Source organism: Neolamprologus brichardi, chromosome 22, assembly GCF_056152115.1.
Source record: "Neolamprologus brichardi isolate AB-2024 chromosome 22, ASM5615211v1, whole genome shotgun sequence".
NCBI lineage: Eukaryota > Metazoa > Chordata > Actinopteri > Cichliformes > Cichlidae > Neolamprologus > Neolamprologus brichardi.
Window position 1 is genome coordinate 12,247,147 of NC_142124.1, and position 17,759 is coordinate 12,264,905.

A 17,759-nucleotide genomic window follows, 5' to 3' on the forward strand; every position below is an offset into this window, starting at 1 on the left:
CACCAATCTATCTCTGTCTACCTTTATAAATATTGTAACATTATAAAAAAATAAATGACAGGGAAAACAAGTTTTAAATACGTTTTATTTTTTTAAATAATGTTTCATAAGCATTTCACTAAAAAAGTTTAATACATTTTGTCGACTTTGTGAGTTTCTGCAAAAAATAAAACAAAGTTTTAAAAACCTGAACCGAATAAAAACTTTGGTAGTTAATACGAAGCTAAAACTGGGAAAATGTTTCACTTTACGTAACTATAAAACTACTGATCACGAGAGCCATAATAATATGATGCAAGCAGTTCCCTCTTTCAATGGTGTTTGCTCCTTTGGTGCATACTCCGTTGTAAACTGGAATTACAATTTTACTGTTGCATTCCTCTGACAGTCAGTCAGGCTGCAGTTTACAGGCATGTTTATTCAGTCTGACCTTTGAACTTTGACATAAATCTCAGTCACAACATAAGCATAAATAGAAATAGATAACAAAGAGGAATAATCTGGATGCTAGGCCACACGTACATCTTCATCTTCAGTGCTGCTTGACAGACTCTAATGCAGTGTGGAAGTACGATGACCACTTCTCATACACCTCTCCACAAAGCCAGTCCAAATCCTCAAAAAGTGCTCAGCTGGATTAAGAGCTGGTGACTCAGATCATTTTCATACTCTTCAACCCATTCAGTGACCTCCAAGCTTTGGCGTTATGGAAAAGCCTCATGAGTCCAGGCCTGTTCAAAAAGGTTGCCGTATCCCCTCTGCAACTTCATGTTTCCCATTTTTCCCAAATATTTTTTTGCACTTTTATACTTGGATCTGTATTTCTGAGCGTACCATTTATAAGCATATAATTCTGTTATTTAAAGCAGGTTTCATTACCTTAAATTTGTGCAGCCTGTACAGGCCACCCACTGATCAGCTTTATTAATTATGCAGGATCACTTATGGCATGCAGCTTTGACAGGTCTTTCTGCTTTAATTTTAATTTCAAACATTATACGGCCACAGACCCCTTCCCCCCTGACACTGGCCAGGAGTACCATCATCCTTGTAGAAACCACTCACATGACAATGAGATAAACTTATCACTCCAGATAATGTTGTATTGATTTGCAGTGACCCTTACCACTAAGGAGAACTAGGCTAAAGGGAGGTAGTTTGCTGACGTGGTTTGGATCTAGACTGAAGGGGTCAGCTTTTCCTTTTATTCATCAGGTAGTGGTCTGCTATGACGGGTTGCATACACTGTAGTTATTTAATGTACCTTTCATAAAGTAGGCAGCTCAGATGCTCTGCTGATGAGGTTTGTAAAGTTGAGATCTCATTGCGTCCAGATTTAAACATTGGAGGGGGCACCCTGTAGCAGAAATCATCTTGTGTGAAAAACTGCGATTCTGTGATGCCACTTTGCTGAAAAAGTGTCAGTTTTTTAATGGAAATCCTCACTCTCATACATAGACAAAAGAATTTGAGTGAGAAATCATGTGAGCACAGGCTTTATTAACCAGTCCTGCAGGTTGAGTGCAGAACAAGATCCTCCAAATAAACAAACCAAAAAAAAAAAAAAATTATGCTTATTCAAAATTCATCTCACGATCAGGTCTATTGTGAGGGTGATGAGGGTGATGTGGTGTTTTTGTGTCTGAACGAGTTCAGACACAAAAACACCACATCAACCTCAATAATTCCTCTCCTTTGGTCCATTCAAACCACCTTTTCACCTAGAAAAAAAAAATCCAAATTTCCCATTAATTCTGATGAAAAAGTGAAATATGAAAGGTTGAAGGACACAGGTCATCTCACAAGTTGTACAAAGGAGTGCACGCGTAGACGTTTCCGATTAATGCTGGAGTGTCACATTGAGTTGTTTCACTTTCACTGAGAGACGCTGTGGAATTCGATGCTTCGAAATGCAACGATGACGATGCAAATTTGACGGCTTAGAAAAATATTTATCGCTTTACCCAAACTTTAAGCAACAAAAGCACCCGGGAGCTGCAGAGATCTTTTCCAGGTTCTCACACAATTAAATGCTCGAGTGAAGTGTGAGTGGCAAGCATAACCCAAAAAGAAAAAAAGCACCCCTACAAAAGTTGTACAAAATATTCTTTAGAGACAATGTTCGGTATCTCGCTGCTGGATGCTGTAGCAGCAGCTCTACACAGTAGGCTGCAACATCTCCTGCAGATGACACATGGTGTCCCTCAAAGTGCGAGCGAGTCTCTCTGCGTTAGTGTCCTCGCAGCAGTTAAAGGCCGTGATGGAGAAGTGGATGTGGTCTGCCTGAGGGTTGTAACAGACGGCATAGCCGTCAGGAACGAGAGGTCCGAAACACATCACACTGTCCGTATTGTTTGCAGGCATCTGAAGAGACAAGACAGGAGGGAGATCAATAATGGAGCTGGGCACACGTCATTAAAACACACACAAATCCTCAAATCTGAGTCTCAAAGTTCACTCTTCATCACGAGAACACTAAGGCTCACCAGACAGCTGATCTAGAGCTTCCAGTTATATCACATGATCTGTACAGATGCCAAGAGCTCAAACTCACATTCTGCTGTTCTCATTTCATATCTACAGTGTGTTTTTAGCACCTACATTTCCATGCGAGCTGGGCCGTGTTAACTTTGTTGACCAATAACATTCATCACAGTTATCATCAACAACCTCCTTTATGACTAAAATTAAATGAAAATTTGCCATCACAATTTATGCTCCAACTGGTCAAAATCCACATAACCGGTGATCATAGCTGCTAACTGGAAACTTGTCATTGTCTCAACAGCCAGTTGGGTATTTTTTCCTGAATCACACTCATGAGACAACACAACTTTGTCAAAGATAAGAAGGAGAAACAAAACAACTACATCGTTGAGTCCAACCAAGCGGCACAGATCCCCTTTAAAACTGTGCGATTCTGGAACATTCAGTTATACTGTACAAATGCTTTGATATATACTGTCATTTAAAAACTAAGGCATGCCAGAAAAAACCACAAACAATCAGGAGCTGACCCTGGGGCAAAAAAAAAAAAAAAAAAAAAAAAACTACAAAAATTCCACACATCTGACTGTCAACACCTAAAATGAGGAAGAGAAACAGATTAATTCTGAGGAAACTCCAAGCATCCATGCATGCGTGTGCTGCAAGAAATTCACAGGAACTTCACAGGAGATTATCTGGTAGAAAATTACCTCTCATATAGCCACTATCATTTGACAAAAAAAAAAAACAAACAAACAAAAAAACCCCACAACAACAACAAAAATTTCCCATTTCCTACTGAGCAACAGTGTAAATAACACCTCGAACAAAGACAGACACAAACACACCTGTCCTGTCCGGAGCTTAAAGTGTGTTGCTAGCCCGTAAGCCGTGTCCATGAAGATTTTGGGAATGCTCATGCCCTCCTCGATGGCCTGCAGCTTGAGCCCCAGCAGGTGGCGGTCAATGCCGTGTCCATTAAGTGCCTGAACAAAAGAGAAATGAAACTCTTGTTTGAGTGTTTTTGAATCAGTTAATCAGCAGCTTAGAGATAAATGTTTTAACATTTATTTAACACTTACCGCTTCAGTCAGAGCCGAGTAGGCATCTACAGCTTCTCTGAACAGCTCCTGCTTTGCTTCCCGCTGCAAACCCCAAAAAATAAACACATTCTCAATCCAAGCTACAAAAATCCTCCAACAGTTCTGTTCCCGTTCAGCGGAACAACTTTCTCACAGGGTTTGTGTTTCTCACCGATACGGACGGATTATCAAAGGCCAGAATGAACTGGAGCCCCTGCTTGGTGGGTGAGCGGATGTACTCGGTCCTTCCTCCTCTAAACATCCTCTGAGAGGCGATATCGCAGGCAGAACAGACTTCACTGTGAACTCTGCAGACAAAAATAAAGCCAATATCAGAGACACAAGGCTGCTAACAGGCAGAGGTGTTCATCTCAAGTAAGTGCTGCACTTTAAAGACAAAGCAGAAAACAAAACGTAATGATTCTCACTCTTGTAGACAATTAGCACATTCAGAATTTACAGAGAACTCAGGCATTACAACCAAGGTATGCAGAAGAGCATCTCTGAACACACAACATGCATTCAGAAGCAGGCAGACTACAGCAGCAGAAGACCAAACCAGGTGCAGGTGCCACTGCTGTCAGCTAAGAGACAGAAACTGAGGCCCCAGTTCACAGGGCCTCACCAAAACTGAACAATAAGATTGGGAAAGTGTTTCCTGGTCTGATGAGTAAATTTCTTCTGCAACATTTGGGTAGTAGGGTCTTAAACAGCATGAAAGGATGGATCCATCCAGTAACAGGAAACTATACCTAATAAAGTGGCCTATCAGTGTAAATCAGTCACTCCAATTACTCCAACAGAGCTCATCCGATCAAGTCCAGGTATCAAACAAGGTGTTAGATTACCAGGTGGACTGGTGTGAGGGAAGAGGAATCTATTTTATGATCGGTCGGTTCACAAAGCAGCTAAATGGGTCAGTTCTGGACATTACCAGTTATTTAATAAAGTAACTTTCCCTCTGTAATGCAACGGGGTTGAAGTAAAAAACTACAAATGCCATCTGATCCAGTCTGACACTAACCACACCACAGCAGGAAATTCTAACAGCAGATTAAAAAAAACAAAAAACAAACAAACAACACACAAAAAAAGAAAAAAGAAAAGAAAAGCAGATTGCTGGCACTGACCTGTAGTAGGCGAGCTGCAGGGCGACCTGGATAAAGGAGTTTGGGCTCATCTGGTGCTGCTTTGGAAGATTCTTGCCAAACTTCTTGAAGTTGAACACATTAACGTCGAGGTCATTGATCAGGCTGCAACAAATTCAGGACAAACATTTGCATTTGTGATGATTTTATGTTTAAATTCAAGGTTCAATTAGCAGCTTTAAATAAACTTTCAGACAGCAGTGTAGAGAGGAGGTGGGAAATCACTAGATTATGTGACAGAAAGAAAACAAAGTTTACTTCTACCTACTTTGACTCACTTTTTAGACATTTCCATATAATATTTTTAAGTCCTGTTGAACTCTACACTGCACGTAAGAAAAAGCTTTATCCCTCAATCATATTTTGGCATCTGAATGATTTGAGAGAGCTCTGAAATTGCACAGGACCATATAAAAAGCTTGGCATCTGACCAGGACAGCAGTGGATTATGAAGAATGACTTTACAGTTATCCACAGAGGCATTATTTCAATCAAGGTTACATAAACAAAGCGAAGATAAATCTGTTTACACTCCTGTGGCCTTCTTTTAGAGCAAGTTCTCTCCACCTCTGTCAGATTTCAGAGCAAACACAAACATGCAGCTGATGGTGTGCGGAGAGGTCAGCGCGCTGCAGAGCTCAGCTCAGAGTTTAAGTTAAAAAAAAAAAAGAAGAAGTTGGGAGCTTACATGTCGAGGTTCTGCTTGGCGTGCTCGATGTCCCTCTTGATTTCTCGGTCTATGTGAAAGTAAAGCTTCTTTGGCATTGGTAGCGGGAGCAGTGGCGCCCTCTTTGTGTCCGGTTTCTCACTGCAGACAAGAAAAAAAACAAAACACTCAGAGCAGAAACCCCATCATTCTCCACCTCAGCTCAATTTTTCTTGACTAATTCAACACATCTGCAGTTTCATTCCAACATCTCACCAGTACTCGATCACATGATCCAGCAGCGTCGCTACAGGCGGACCCTCGGCCGTGGCTTGCTCATACAGAAGACCCCACGAGCCGTCCTCGCCTACCACAAACTGTTCAAACACAGACACAAGTCAGCACTCTGCGTCAGCTGCTCTAAACAAGCCATCTCTCGCCATTCATGTGCACATTCCCACCTGAAGCGTTTTGTCAAACCAGCGGTTTCCGCTGTTGGAGAACGTCCCGCCGCCATGAAGGACCTGCGCAGCCTTGCGGCTCGCATACCTGTCAATTAAAGTGGTTGCACAAGCGATTCTTCAAGAGCTCACACGCAGAAAACCACAGAGAGAGTGCACAACATTTAAATGGAGCAATAGCTCAAATACAGGTAGTGATAGCTGTGCAGTGTTTCCAAACCTCCATAAGAAACAATAATATCAGGACAGACAGCATTACTCAACTGATTTAGCAAACACAGAAATACTCAGTGTGTGTGTGTGTGTGTACACATACTTTTCATCTGATATCCTCATGACTGGAGAATCCAGACACAAGGAGAAAAGTCCCGCCTCTATCATCCGCACCGATTCCTGGTTCAGTTTATCTGATACACACAGAGACAGTCTCATTTAAACCCGATCAACTCGTCTCCCACATGTTATTTTTATGATGCCCAACAATTTTTAAAAAAATATCTGAAACACCTGTTGTACCGTTCACATTTTAACCTCCTAGTTTAATTAAACCAATAAAAAAAAAAATTAAATCACACGAGATATTAACAAGTTGATACTTTGAGTATTTCTATTTGATGATTTTAACCTCTCCACTTATTCCTGCTTATTGATTGCTTCTCCTTATTTTCTGTTATGTATTGTTTGTTGGTGCTGCTATCACTAGGATTATTTCCCCATTTGTTTATCGTTTTTATTTTATACTATAGAACACGTTTTCATACTTGTTCTCATACATAATGGTATGTTTATATTTGTATGCACCAAAACAATCTACAACTTCAGTGAAAGCAACGACTAATTGTATCACAGACGTAAAGAAGTCATTGTGGAGGACCTGCTGTTTGTGCGTGGCAGCCAATGAGAAGAAAGCTGCCTTAAGGTTCTCGGATGAGAGGTGAAACATCTTCAAGCAACTTAAAGAAGTCCAGACGCTTTTCTTTGCAAGCTCCTTTGACTCCTCTTTCTACACTTCCATCTGGTTTCCAAGTTTGACACAACAATCTCACATTTTTCTGTTTTTGCATTTATCAAGTATTAAAAGGAGTTAAAATAAAAAGAGTCAAACTATTCGACATCACTCCTCCTGTCCTTTGCCAGCTCGTACGGTTATTAACATTTCTCCTCTATCAGCTCCTGCACTGTCCGTACACACTCCGCCTCTTCTGTCCCAAACTACGGTTTTATAACTTAATGACTTACTTGAAAATAAAATTTATTCCCTTTCCCACCACAGTATTAAATAAATGAGGATAATTTTGAGCTGTGAATCATGCAAAACTACTTCGGCAGACTCTAAGTATGAAAATAACAAGATGGAAACATAATGAGTCCAACTTTCGGTCATTTTAAGTGTCTGAGAGTTTCGTCCATCACCAACGTTTCAGTTTTTCCAACCAAGACTAATTATTGGGTTTCTGCTGATGCAGGCATAAAACATTTAACACTTAAAACCACTTTGAGAGATGTAATCAGTCCATCATTAAACCGGTGTTATGTCTAAACATGAAGAGTTCTGATCACTGAGCTGCTCCAAGTACACAGCAGCCTCTCCTGTCTCCTATGTGTAGTTAGGTTTCTACAAAGCAGATGATAAAACTACTGAGATGGAGGGTCTCATTATCTAAAATCTATAATGAGGTAAAAATTAGCACATCAGAAAAATAGATGCGAGGGCGTATCCTATGCTACTCTAACACCAGCAAAGCTTCACCAACATCAGGGGATGTTAATCCTACAGTCAGAGATGGCATGAAGACGTTTCTCACATTTTTATTTTCTTAGACTGAGCCATTAACAGATCAGTTTTGTTTGCTCTCTTAAAATAACCGAAACCAGCAGCAGCTTACAGGGAGATAGCAGTCAAGTAGTAAGCATGTGTGGTCATGTGATCTACCTCTCAGCAGGCGGTTGTAAGCCTCTCCCCATGTGTGGCGGTGCTCGCTGGTCAGGATGCCCATTGGCTCCTTGTCCGTCTTCCAAGACTGAGACCTGATCCTGAGCAGCTGCCCGTGGATCTGACTCTCAGTCATCCGCGAGCCATCGCTGTTATAAACCTCCAGCTGGAAGAACTGGGAGTAGGAGGAAAACCATGTCAGTAAGATCAAGGTTTTTAAAAGCAATACAAAACTAAAAGCGGGGGCATCTTTCGATTACTAAGCTGCACTAAGTGCTTTTTACAGTCACAAAAAAACCTTCAAATCCACAGAAACACCAACATTTACAGTTATCAAAAACCAAACAAGTTCAGAGCTGAGACGATAAAATCTGAATTTCTGTTAAGCAGTTTAAGTTCTTTGAGGGTTTTCCTGTTCATCCTCAAAAGTCCATCAGAAAACCGAGGCTCAGTGGACGAGACACTTTCTTTTTTGACAAGTACATTTCTATATATCTAGATCTCGATCGATCGATATCTATCTATCTATATTTATTTCTCACTGCATCATTTTAATCTCTAAGAAAGCACTTTTGGGTTCTGGTTGCTTGTTGTTGGGATTATTAATCTCCATATGAATAAAGTTACACCTCACAGCTGGTTTAGTTTACTCCTTTCTGCAGGCAGCAGTCTCTGAACAGAAAATCAGTGTATGCACACCACTGTCATCAGCATCACGCCTGACTAGAGGCGGAGCTACTTCCTGCCGGGACTCTCATGTATCCAAGCTGTAGCCTTGCAACATCTCTGACCCCTGACCTGATTGTTCTTGGCTGAGGTGCTGAGACGAGGCGCTCCAGCCTGTGCTGCGCCCCGCCCAGCAGCTGTTTCAGCAGGACGATACCCAGCCCCACACGTGCAGAGCAGCACAGGACTCTCTGGGTCCTGTATTTATATCCAGAGACTTTCTTGGCCAGCGTTTAGTCACACTGTCTCCAACTGAACATTTCTAGGATACTCTGGGTCGACGTGTTCATCAGAGGGCGCCACAACAACACAGCACAGCTGCACTCGTCCATGAAAGGAGAACAATTCCTCGACAGATCAGAGTCCATGCACTGCATCACATTCAGTCATACCTCAGATTAAATGGTGTGCATATACATATAGATTTTAACTTGAGCTACAAAATGTATTTAAAAACACAAACTTGCATTTGTCTTACTAGTATACAATAACTCTGCTTACTGTCATCAGTCCAGAGTGAGATCTGATGTTGTACTTGTGGCTAATAAACCCTGTAGAAACAGACTAAATAACAAACAAGCTATTTCTATCACTTCTCTGCTGCAGCTCCGCCAAACTTGACGCACTGCAAATGAGTCACGCCCTACATCAATTAAAGTCACTTTGGCAGCAGAAGGCCTTTTCAGTAAATCTGTTAACCTTTGAAAAAAACTGAGCCACAACAGGAAGCGCCAGAGGTGAACATCCAGGATATTTTGTTCATTTTGGACGCTGCGTCTTCTGAAAGATGAACAACTTACTAACCTACAATAAAAAGTACAGTAGATGTGAGTATGCAGTAGTCCTTAGTCATTATGAAACACTTTGTGTAGATTTAGTACATCTCATTTCATGCTTTTTTCCTTTCCAGAATCAAACATGTTTTCATGGTTTAAGAATTCCTGTGAAAAAGTAACAGATGTCTGAAATGCTAAGAAGCACGCTTTTAAACATTTCTCTTCCTTTCTCTAATTACCCAACTGAACTCAATGTTAAATCAGACATCTGCTGACTGGTTCTCCACTTATGTGCAGATACTTTACAAACTAAATAAGCTTCTCTTTTAATCAAGATGTAGATGAAATATCCACATACAGCCAGCAATCATTAGCTAAAACAACGATCTCGTGGGATAATGTGCTGCCAGAGTACTCAATGTTCAGAAGAAAGCTTCCTGTACGATCACGTGACTTCTGTTTGCAAAGCTTGGTGTATCAACAATCAACTTGGAGTTTAAGAAACACAAAAAGCAGCTTCAGATGGGACTGCACAAGACTCGACTTGACTGGCAACACAAGAAAAGAACAAAAGAGACTATCTAAATCCCTCCTCTGCCACCTGTCAGGCACCACTCACCTGGTAGTTCCTGACGACAGTGATGTGCGTCGGCGAGCGGCGGGAGCGGCCGTAGTGAGCAATGTAGTCGTGTTTGGGGCCGGGGATCCTGCAGGAGGAGAAGAGGAGCGGGTAGAGCTCCTTGCATAGGGGCTTCCTTCGCATGAACTCGACCGGCAGCTGCCCGCTGAAAGACAAAGAGAAACACGTCAGTCGTTATTGTTTTTTTCCCCCCATCCTTTACCTCTGCTTTCCTCAGTCACCCTCTCTGGTTGTTTCCCCAAGTAAGATGAAACCCTCAATCCGCCCCTTCTGCTCAGCCATGTTTTGAACAATGAGCGTATACTTATAGCTGCTGCCTCTTCAAAACAGTCACTTAATGACTGCCTGCACCTACAAAGACATGGGTTACCCTCTTCTTGACTGCACCCTGCACTAGTTAAATACACCGAGGGACAATGAATAACATCTGTGCAGGATCGCTGATCACCTCACAACTGTGCAAAGAATAAAGACACCCATCAGTTTTGGACCTGCTCATTGCACAGGACCTCACCTGATAAGACGCTGCACCTGCTGTAGCTCTGTCAGTAGGCAAAGATGCAGACTGTGAAAGTCTACAGACTTCTAACATGTCTCATTAGGACACTGGAGAATCTATCTGATGGCTTATAACTGACTATTTAATTAAAGTAATGTATAACAGACATTGTTAGTGTCCACTCCTTCAGCGGGAGCCACAGTGGTGTTTAACAAGCAGCGCAATTCAATTAAAAACAAACAAAAAGCCAATTTGATATAAGGTGACAAAGTACAAGTAGGTCCTGTTTTAGGATTGTACATGAATGCTTATAGAGCAAGAAAAAAGGTAAAATACTTTTAGAAAAGAAAGAATCTAAATTTTTTTTACTGATGTTCATCAGGGGAAATGCAAAGACGTTAAATAATATTAAAACATCTCAGACCCTCCTGCTCTCCCAAACAGAGATCCAAGGGAAAAATGATTGGTCAGCGGACAGTGATTTCTACCCGTTCATCTCCAAACTGTAACCTCTCTACAGCACAAGTTACCATGCTGATGCACCCTGTTAAGAAGTGGACCACCTTCATAATACAGAAAACCAGGCTTAGCCCTGAAGTTACTCGGATAAACCCAAATTCTGCTTCCCGGTTCAGGCCGGATCATTTTGATCCCGACTTCTTCCTAAATCAGCCTGTTAAAAACGTTCCGCTTCCAGCTAGTTTAAATCTTATCTCCCTGTCAGAGTTTAAACTGTTGCTGCTGAAGTCCACAGACTGTGATATAGGCGTCCCTCACTGATCAACACAAGCCCCCCTGATTGTTACTCAGCACTGTAACACCAATTGTAATCTTACAGGATGCATGACAACAAAATAAAAAGTGCAATGTGATAAAAGAGTTCAGATCAGAAATGCACAGCAGCAGAAACTTTCTATACTCAATAGTTCAGAGTTTGTGCAGTGGGAATAGAGCAGAGAGTAGCTATGAAAATGAGAGCGAAAGACAAGGAAGAGGAAAAAAAATAACTTTTTGGAGTTTAAAGATTCAGAGCTATGCTGAATGCGCCGACACTGAAACACCGTTTTCATGCTTCACTCGGGGAGAGAGAGAGACTCCAGCAGACGTTGCAGCACTGAGCTGCAGATTCTGTTACAATATGTGCAGGCAAGTACATTTAGATGCAGATTAACTTCATGCAGCAGAGAAAACACAAGGCGATGCCAGCCGAGTCAAAGGTCACAGCACAAAAATAGAAGCGAATAAAACTGACTGCAGCACCGCAGCTTAAACCCTGTCAGAGGATTACTGCAAAGTCTGACACCAGTACAGAGCCTGTGATCCACCGGGTAATAACCAGCTCCATAAGCTCTAAATGGAATAACTGTATTTTACTATAGTAACCCCTCAACCCCACCACCACCACCACACAGCAGAGAGACTGGGCACCAGTAAATATGACTTGTATAGCAGCTTGTACTTGATCTGCACTATAAAGTGTGACATATTTTAGTTTTTATTCCACTGATTTAATCTGGCATCTGTGTATAGTTTACAGGTTAAACACAGAATATGTGAACCAAAACAAAAGGTGTTTGGATTGAACCTCTGTATAAAAGTCACTGCCATTTTACAGACTTTGGTTCATGGGTTTCAACCAAATGAAAGCTCCTCTTTTACAAGAACGAAAGTTTTAAGTTCTCACTTTCATTTTCTTTCAAACATTAACAAAAAGCCTGAAACAGCTCTTTGTTTTTAACATAACATTAGTTAAATTACTATCAATGAAGGAAATGAGTTTAAGGAGTCATATTTATAGAAATATTATGAACGTGATTGTTACGTATTCAACTTCAACTGCGACAAAAACAATTCAGCTACACACTCATCTGCCACTTTACTAGTTACGCCTGTTCAATTGCTTGTAAACGGAAGTATCTAATCAGCCAATCACATGACAGAAATTCAACGCATTTAGGTATGAGGACACGGTCAAGACAATGTGGTGATGTTCAAACTGAGCATCAGAGTGAGAAAGAAAAGTGATTTAAATTACTTTCAACGTGGCTGGCCTGAGCATTTCAGAAACTGCTGATCTGCTGGGATTTTCCCAGACAAACATTTCTACAGTTTTCCAAGAAAGAAAATATCCAGTGAACAGCAGATCTCTGGGAGAAAATGCCTTGTGAAGGCAGAGGTCAGAAAAGAATGGCCAGATTGCTTTAACCTGATAGCGACTCAAGACAACCACTCATTACAAGCAAGGTATGCAGAAGAGCATACCTTGTGAGAACTTGAAGCAACAGAAGATCACACATGGCATGCTACTACATCAATATGGTCAGAAATCTCAGAAATGTTTCCAGCTCCTTGTTCAATCTGTGCTAAAAAGCATTCATGTAGCTAACAAGCTGTACTTAATAAAGTGTCCAGCGAATGCTTGCTGAAAACTTGACTTTCTATTTTCACTGGAGACAATGCTGTTACTTTTTGTACCAGTGTCCTCAGCATTTTTAGCCTTTAGAGCAGAAAAGGGAAGTCCTGCCATGTCCATATGTTAGGCGGTACAAACATGTTGCATAAATTAAGACTTACGTGTTTATTTTGGCCTTAAAGTCCAGAACGGCTGCAATCAGTCTGGACGCAAACCTGCAGGGAAACAGACACAAAGCGGTTCTATAAACACAAATCATATTCAGCTAAACCAAGCAGCACGATGAAACCTCAGCGATCATTAATGGCATGACTCATGTTTTTTTTTTTTTTTTTTCCAGGCGATGAGATCTAAAGGATTTAAGTAAAACGGACCCCCTTTTCAATCTCACAGATTGAGCCTATTCAGTTTATGCGTCTGTCTTTTGAAATAAGTCAACAGAGGCAGTAACAACTTTGGCACACAGAGGAGCATGAGATCATGTTGCAAGCTTTAAATGATAAAAATAAAAACAGCAGGTGTGAGTATCAGGATCATAAATGCATGATGACACAGCAACACTTAACTAAACCCTTTTGCTTCTGTGTCCTTTAACACTTCTGTTCTGTTTACACACTACAAAGACCTGTTGCTGCTGTTGTACTGAAATCTAAAAATGGCTTACACGCTATGAACTGTGAGGCTTTGAGTGTTCAAAATACATACAGCGCGGGCCAACACATCTTCAGCGTTGAGATGCTGATGTCAACTTTGTGAGTTAACATCAGCATCTCACCCTTTAATGTTTAATTTTAATGAAACGGGTTTCTGCACCATCACTTCCACATAGCTGTTCTCTGCTGTCTCTCTACATCAGTTTATGTAGACTCACACCAGCTGGCTCCTCCAGTCATTAAAATCTCTGCGGGGCAGAGAGATAGCCGCGTTCGAGTGCACGGGCAGAGGCTGTCTGCTCTCCAAGTACGCCCGCTGCACCCACCAGTCCGAGATCTGCAGGGAAGACCAAAGGAAGGGCACGGAAGTCAGCTCTGAAGTTCAAAAAAAAGGACCAAAACCACAAAGGCACTGATTTGTGTTTTTACTGGAGTCTGTGTGTGTGTACCTCAAAGCTTTTAACAGACTTTTGATGCAAAGTTAAGTCACAGACAAGAAGCAAGACATGACTCCTCTTTGATTCCCGACAATAGGGTATACGTTTTAACATTTTTCCCTAAACTTTGAAATAATAAGTTCATTTAATGCAGAACAAGAGCTAAATACATACAATATCATAAAGTAATGCTTATTTTAGTGATTGTTTTTAATCGATAGGGGAAAAAAACTATTTTGAAACACTGTTTTGCAACGTAGCGTAGATATACACTGAGGGGAAAATGGTGATTCACATGGCCTCACTGACATTGGGCAACAGAAGACTGGAAAAATGCTGCTTGGTCTAATAAGTTAATTTCTGAATAAAGTTACCCAGCTTATAAACCATCAAATCACACATTTAGGCTTGCACAGAAGCTGTTTTTCCTCAACCATTATTAGTTTACTGTTTTTTTCTCTCTATTTATTGAGAGAAAACGTCCAAACCATCAAAACATCACCAAATTAATGTTTTGTCTACAAGTGGCCAAGAAATAATAATCAAATAATCAGGGGGATTTTTTAATAAGTTATTCTAATTAACTGATTCTGAGGGGCTCATGTGGGAGTCACCAATTTATTTTTCATTGATTGAGTCACTTCTTTCCCCTTCCGCTACACACCCAGTTCTTGTTGAGTCTGGCTCTCTTCTCCAGACCCTCCTGCAGCTGTAGACCAAGCCCGCCCGCCCGGCCGAAATCGTGCACCATCTTACGGGTGTGGCTCAGCTCCTCGGGGGGCAGCAGGGGCTCCAGTGCCCGCAAGTAGCCCTGTAGGGTTTGGGCCAGAGGAGGCACCGGTTGTGGGGGCACCGAGGAGAAGAAACACAGCTCCTGCCTCAGGGAAACCTGCAGGTGGAAGGTGAAGAGGTGAAATAGAGTTCCTCATTTGAAAATGCTGAAAGAGCAGTAAGTGCATGTGAGCACAGTGCAGGAACTTCCTCAGACGTTTGATCAAATGCCAGAGAGTGCAGGGCGTTTCAAGAAAAGGAGTCAAAGATATGACAGTGGAAGCAACACCCACTGCTTCTTGTCCGTTTATCATCCGTTTCTGCTCACGCAGAAAGAGTATAACAAGGCTTCAGACTTTTAGCTTGACAGCAAGTGTGAAAACAAACGTCGACTCACCCGGGACAGCCATGCTCTGCAGGTCCCTGAGTGAATGCTCCTAAAAATCATCTTTCCACGCGTCACAAATCCGCTCCGTGTTCAAAGGAGTGACACAAACAACCCAGCTGGGCCTTTTTAGCTGACGACAACTTCTGCACAGTTCGCGCGAGGTCAGACGGGCAAAATGAAGCCCGGACCTCCTCCTACTTCTCCACGATGGCTGCAAAGCACAGTCCTCATCGCTCGACACACATTAAGTTTGAACTCGTTTATATTTCGGGAGAAAAACCGAGCACAGCCTGCCCCTTCCTTCGAGCCGAGGGCACGCGAACCCTCACGTACCTTGCAGAAGTGACAAACTGGTGCACGTGCGGACGTGAAAATGTTTCCGTAAACAGCTACGTGACCGAGACAAAGGGCGCAGTGCCGCCCCCGTCCACGGGGTGTCACTGTTAGGCCTGATGACCTCACAAAGGGCGGGTTTGTTCGACATTGTAACCCGAGTCTACATAAAAACATGCCTGATACCACTTTTTACAGCTGCGAAAATGCAACAATAATCGTGTATTTTAATATTATTTTCTGAATCGTCTTCTAACATCGTATTTTATTAACTTTATCTACTGGAGGCAGTGCAGGTAACTACAAGAACAAGGTTAAATGCAGTGTTCTTGATGTCACTGATGTTACACTCACTCACACAGAGGTCATTAATAAATAAGACTACGATCAAGAGGTGCTTTCATGACACCGACATAGCATACATGGCTTGAACAGACTACACTAAATCCACTCTTGAATTTGGGTACCATGTCGTAATCGGGTATCCTAATCATAAAAAAATGCTAGTAAGGGACGCCATCTTTAGGGTGAGCCTGTCAGAGAAACAGCCAAAATTTATGAGTGACCAAATCAACAGTCTGGTTTGTTTTTAGAAAGAAGCTTGGCAACATCACATCTAACAAAATCTCGAGAGGGATGCAGGTCATTTTCAAGGTCTACAATCAACAGATGCTGTCATGAAGGTACATACAGAAGGTTTACAAATGGTAAATGGTAAATGGCCTGCATTTGTATAGCGCTTTTCTAGTCCTTAAGGACCCCAAAGCGCTTTACACTACATTCAGTCATTCACCCATTCACACACACATTCACACACTGGCAATGACAAGCTACATTGTATCCAAAGCTGCCCTGGGGCGCACTGACAGAGTTTACAACAATGTGTAAACTATTGATTACATGTTTGAGCAGGCAACTATAGGCCACAAGGCTAAAAGGAACAGCACGTTTAGTTCCTGCTCATACCGCATAAGCAACCCAAGGGTTTCTCAAGGCAAAGACATGATATATTCTTGAGTGGTCTGAACCCAACACAGCATGCTTTTCATTTATTCACTACAGGTGGACGTAGTAAAGACCACAAAGTTTTGTCATTTGAGTTTAGCGTTAGCCTTCCTTTTCATTAGTTTGACTTTTATTTTTAATTATTATTATATTTCGGAGGATATTATTCAGGGGTGCACTTTTCAAAAGTTCAGAAAAGGTATTACATTATAAACAGCTACACTCTGACGGTGGTTGACTCACATTGATGTAAACATCCAATAAAAAGCGCCATGACCTAAATGTAATAACAAATTTGACCAAAGTGAAAGACATTTTCCATAAGTGTTTTAAATTTTACTTTAGTTTTTGAGCTCTCAAAATCCTTTTGGTTAGTTTTCATTTTGCCCAACAGACTGCTGATTTCACTCCTTGTTTAGGATTCTTTATTCTTTTTAGGTAACTAAAATAATCTCAGCTGTAGTTTATTGAGAACAATGTGTCTGCAAGGCAGTTAATCGTGTGTTTGCGCAGAACTCAAACAATCCAAAAAGATTTCAAACCCTAAAAACGCTAGAGCAAGGAATCATAATTCAAGAAGCCATAAGGAAATTGAAATGTGTGCTCACAGAATAACTATGGGAGAGGCAACGGGTGGGATCCACGGCTGGAAACTATAGACATAATGAGCCAGGGGAAGTAAATACAACCCAAACCACAGAAAACAACAGTTAGCACAATAAAACAGGAAAACACAACTGAACGAGTAACAAAAGTTAACTTAACATAGGAAAGAACAGGTGGACTCGAACTGGGAACTGGGAAGGCAAAGGACAAATGCAGACAAGCCTGGGACACTAAAGAAGGGAACAAATAAGAGATGACAAGACAAAGGATGTTAAACTCGATACGAAAGACCAGCAATCTAAGACAGGATGTAACTAAAAAGATAACAGACTCACATGTAAAATTACCACAGAGATACAGAGACAACCACAGAACAGAGTAGGAACACCAAAAGAGAGCAAATAAACCAAAAGTCATAAGCAAACAAAGGACTACAGGCACAAAAAACCAAAACAAATAAGGAACCGATACCAGGCATCAGAAGATATCGCCAGGAAATACAAACACTATTAACAGAAAACAATGAACTTAAATTACTTCTCAAATTCCAGAAGAAATAATGAACTGACAGCAAACTCAAAGCCTTGGGTTCAAGACCCAGGGGCCACAACGATGACAAATACCATATTCCATATTATAATAACTAAAAAGACCAAAAGAAAAAAACATTGAAACTAATAAAAAGAAAAGAAAACATTTCCAGATATTAGAAACTGTACTGAATCCAGCAAGTAAAATGAGTAGACTAATAACTG

At 41.3% G+C, this 17,759-nt stretch overlaps 1 protein-coding gene across 1 annotated transcript; it reads right to left on the reverse strand.

Moving 5' to 3' along the window:
• Positions 1 to 68: 68 nt before the first annotated feature.
• On the reverse strand, positions 69 to 15,457 carry cratb (carnitine O-acetyltransferase b). Its single transcript, XM_006788046.3, has 15 exons — positions 15,070 to 15,457; positions 14,566 to 14,790; positions 13,683 to 13,801; positions 12,973 to 13,026; positions 9,879 to 10,044; positions 7,758 to 7,932; positions 6,141 to 6,231; positions 5,825 to 5,912; positions 5,640 to 5,740; positions 5,406 to 5,525; positions 4,700 to 4,822; positions 3,742 to 3,877; positions 3,570 to 3,632; positions 3,336 to 3,473; positions 69 to 2,364 (listed from the first exon to the last, which is right to left on the reverse strand). Exons 1-15 carry the CDS (start codon positions 15,118 to 15,120, stop codon positions 2,158 to 2,160), a joined length of 1,857 nt encoding a protein of 618 aa, XP_006788109.1. The 5' UTR covers positions 15,121 to 15,457; the 3' UTR covers positions 69 to 2,157.
• Between the last annotated feature and the right edge of the window lie 2,302 nt (positions 15,458 to 17,759).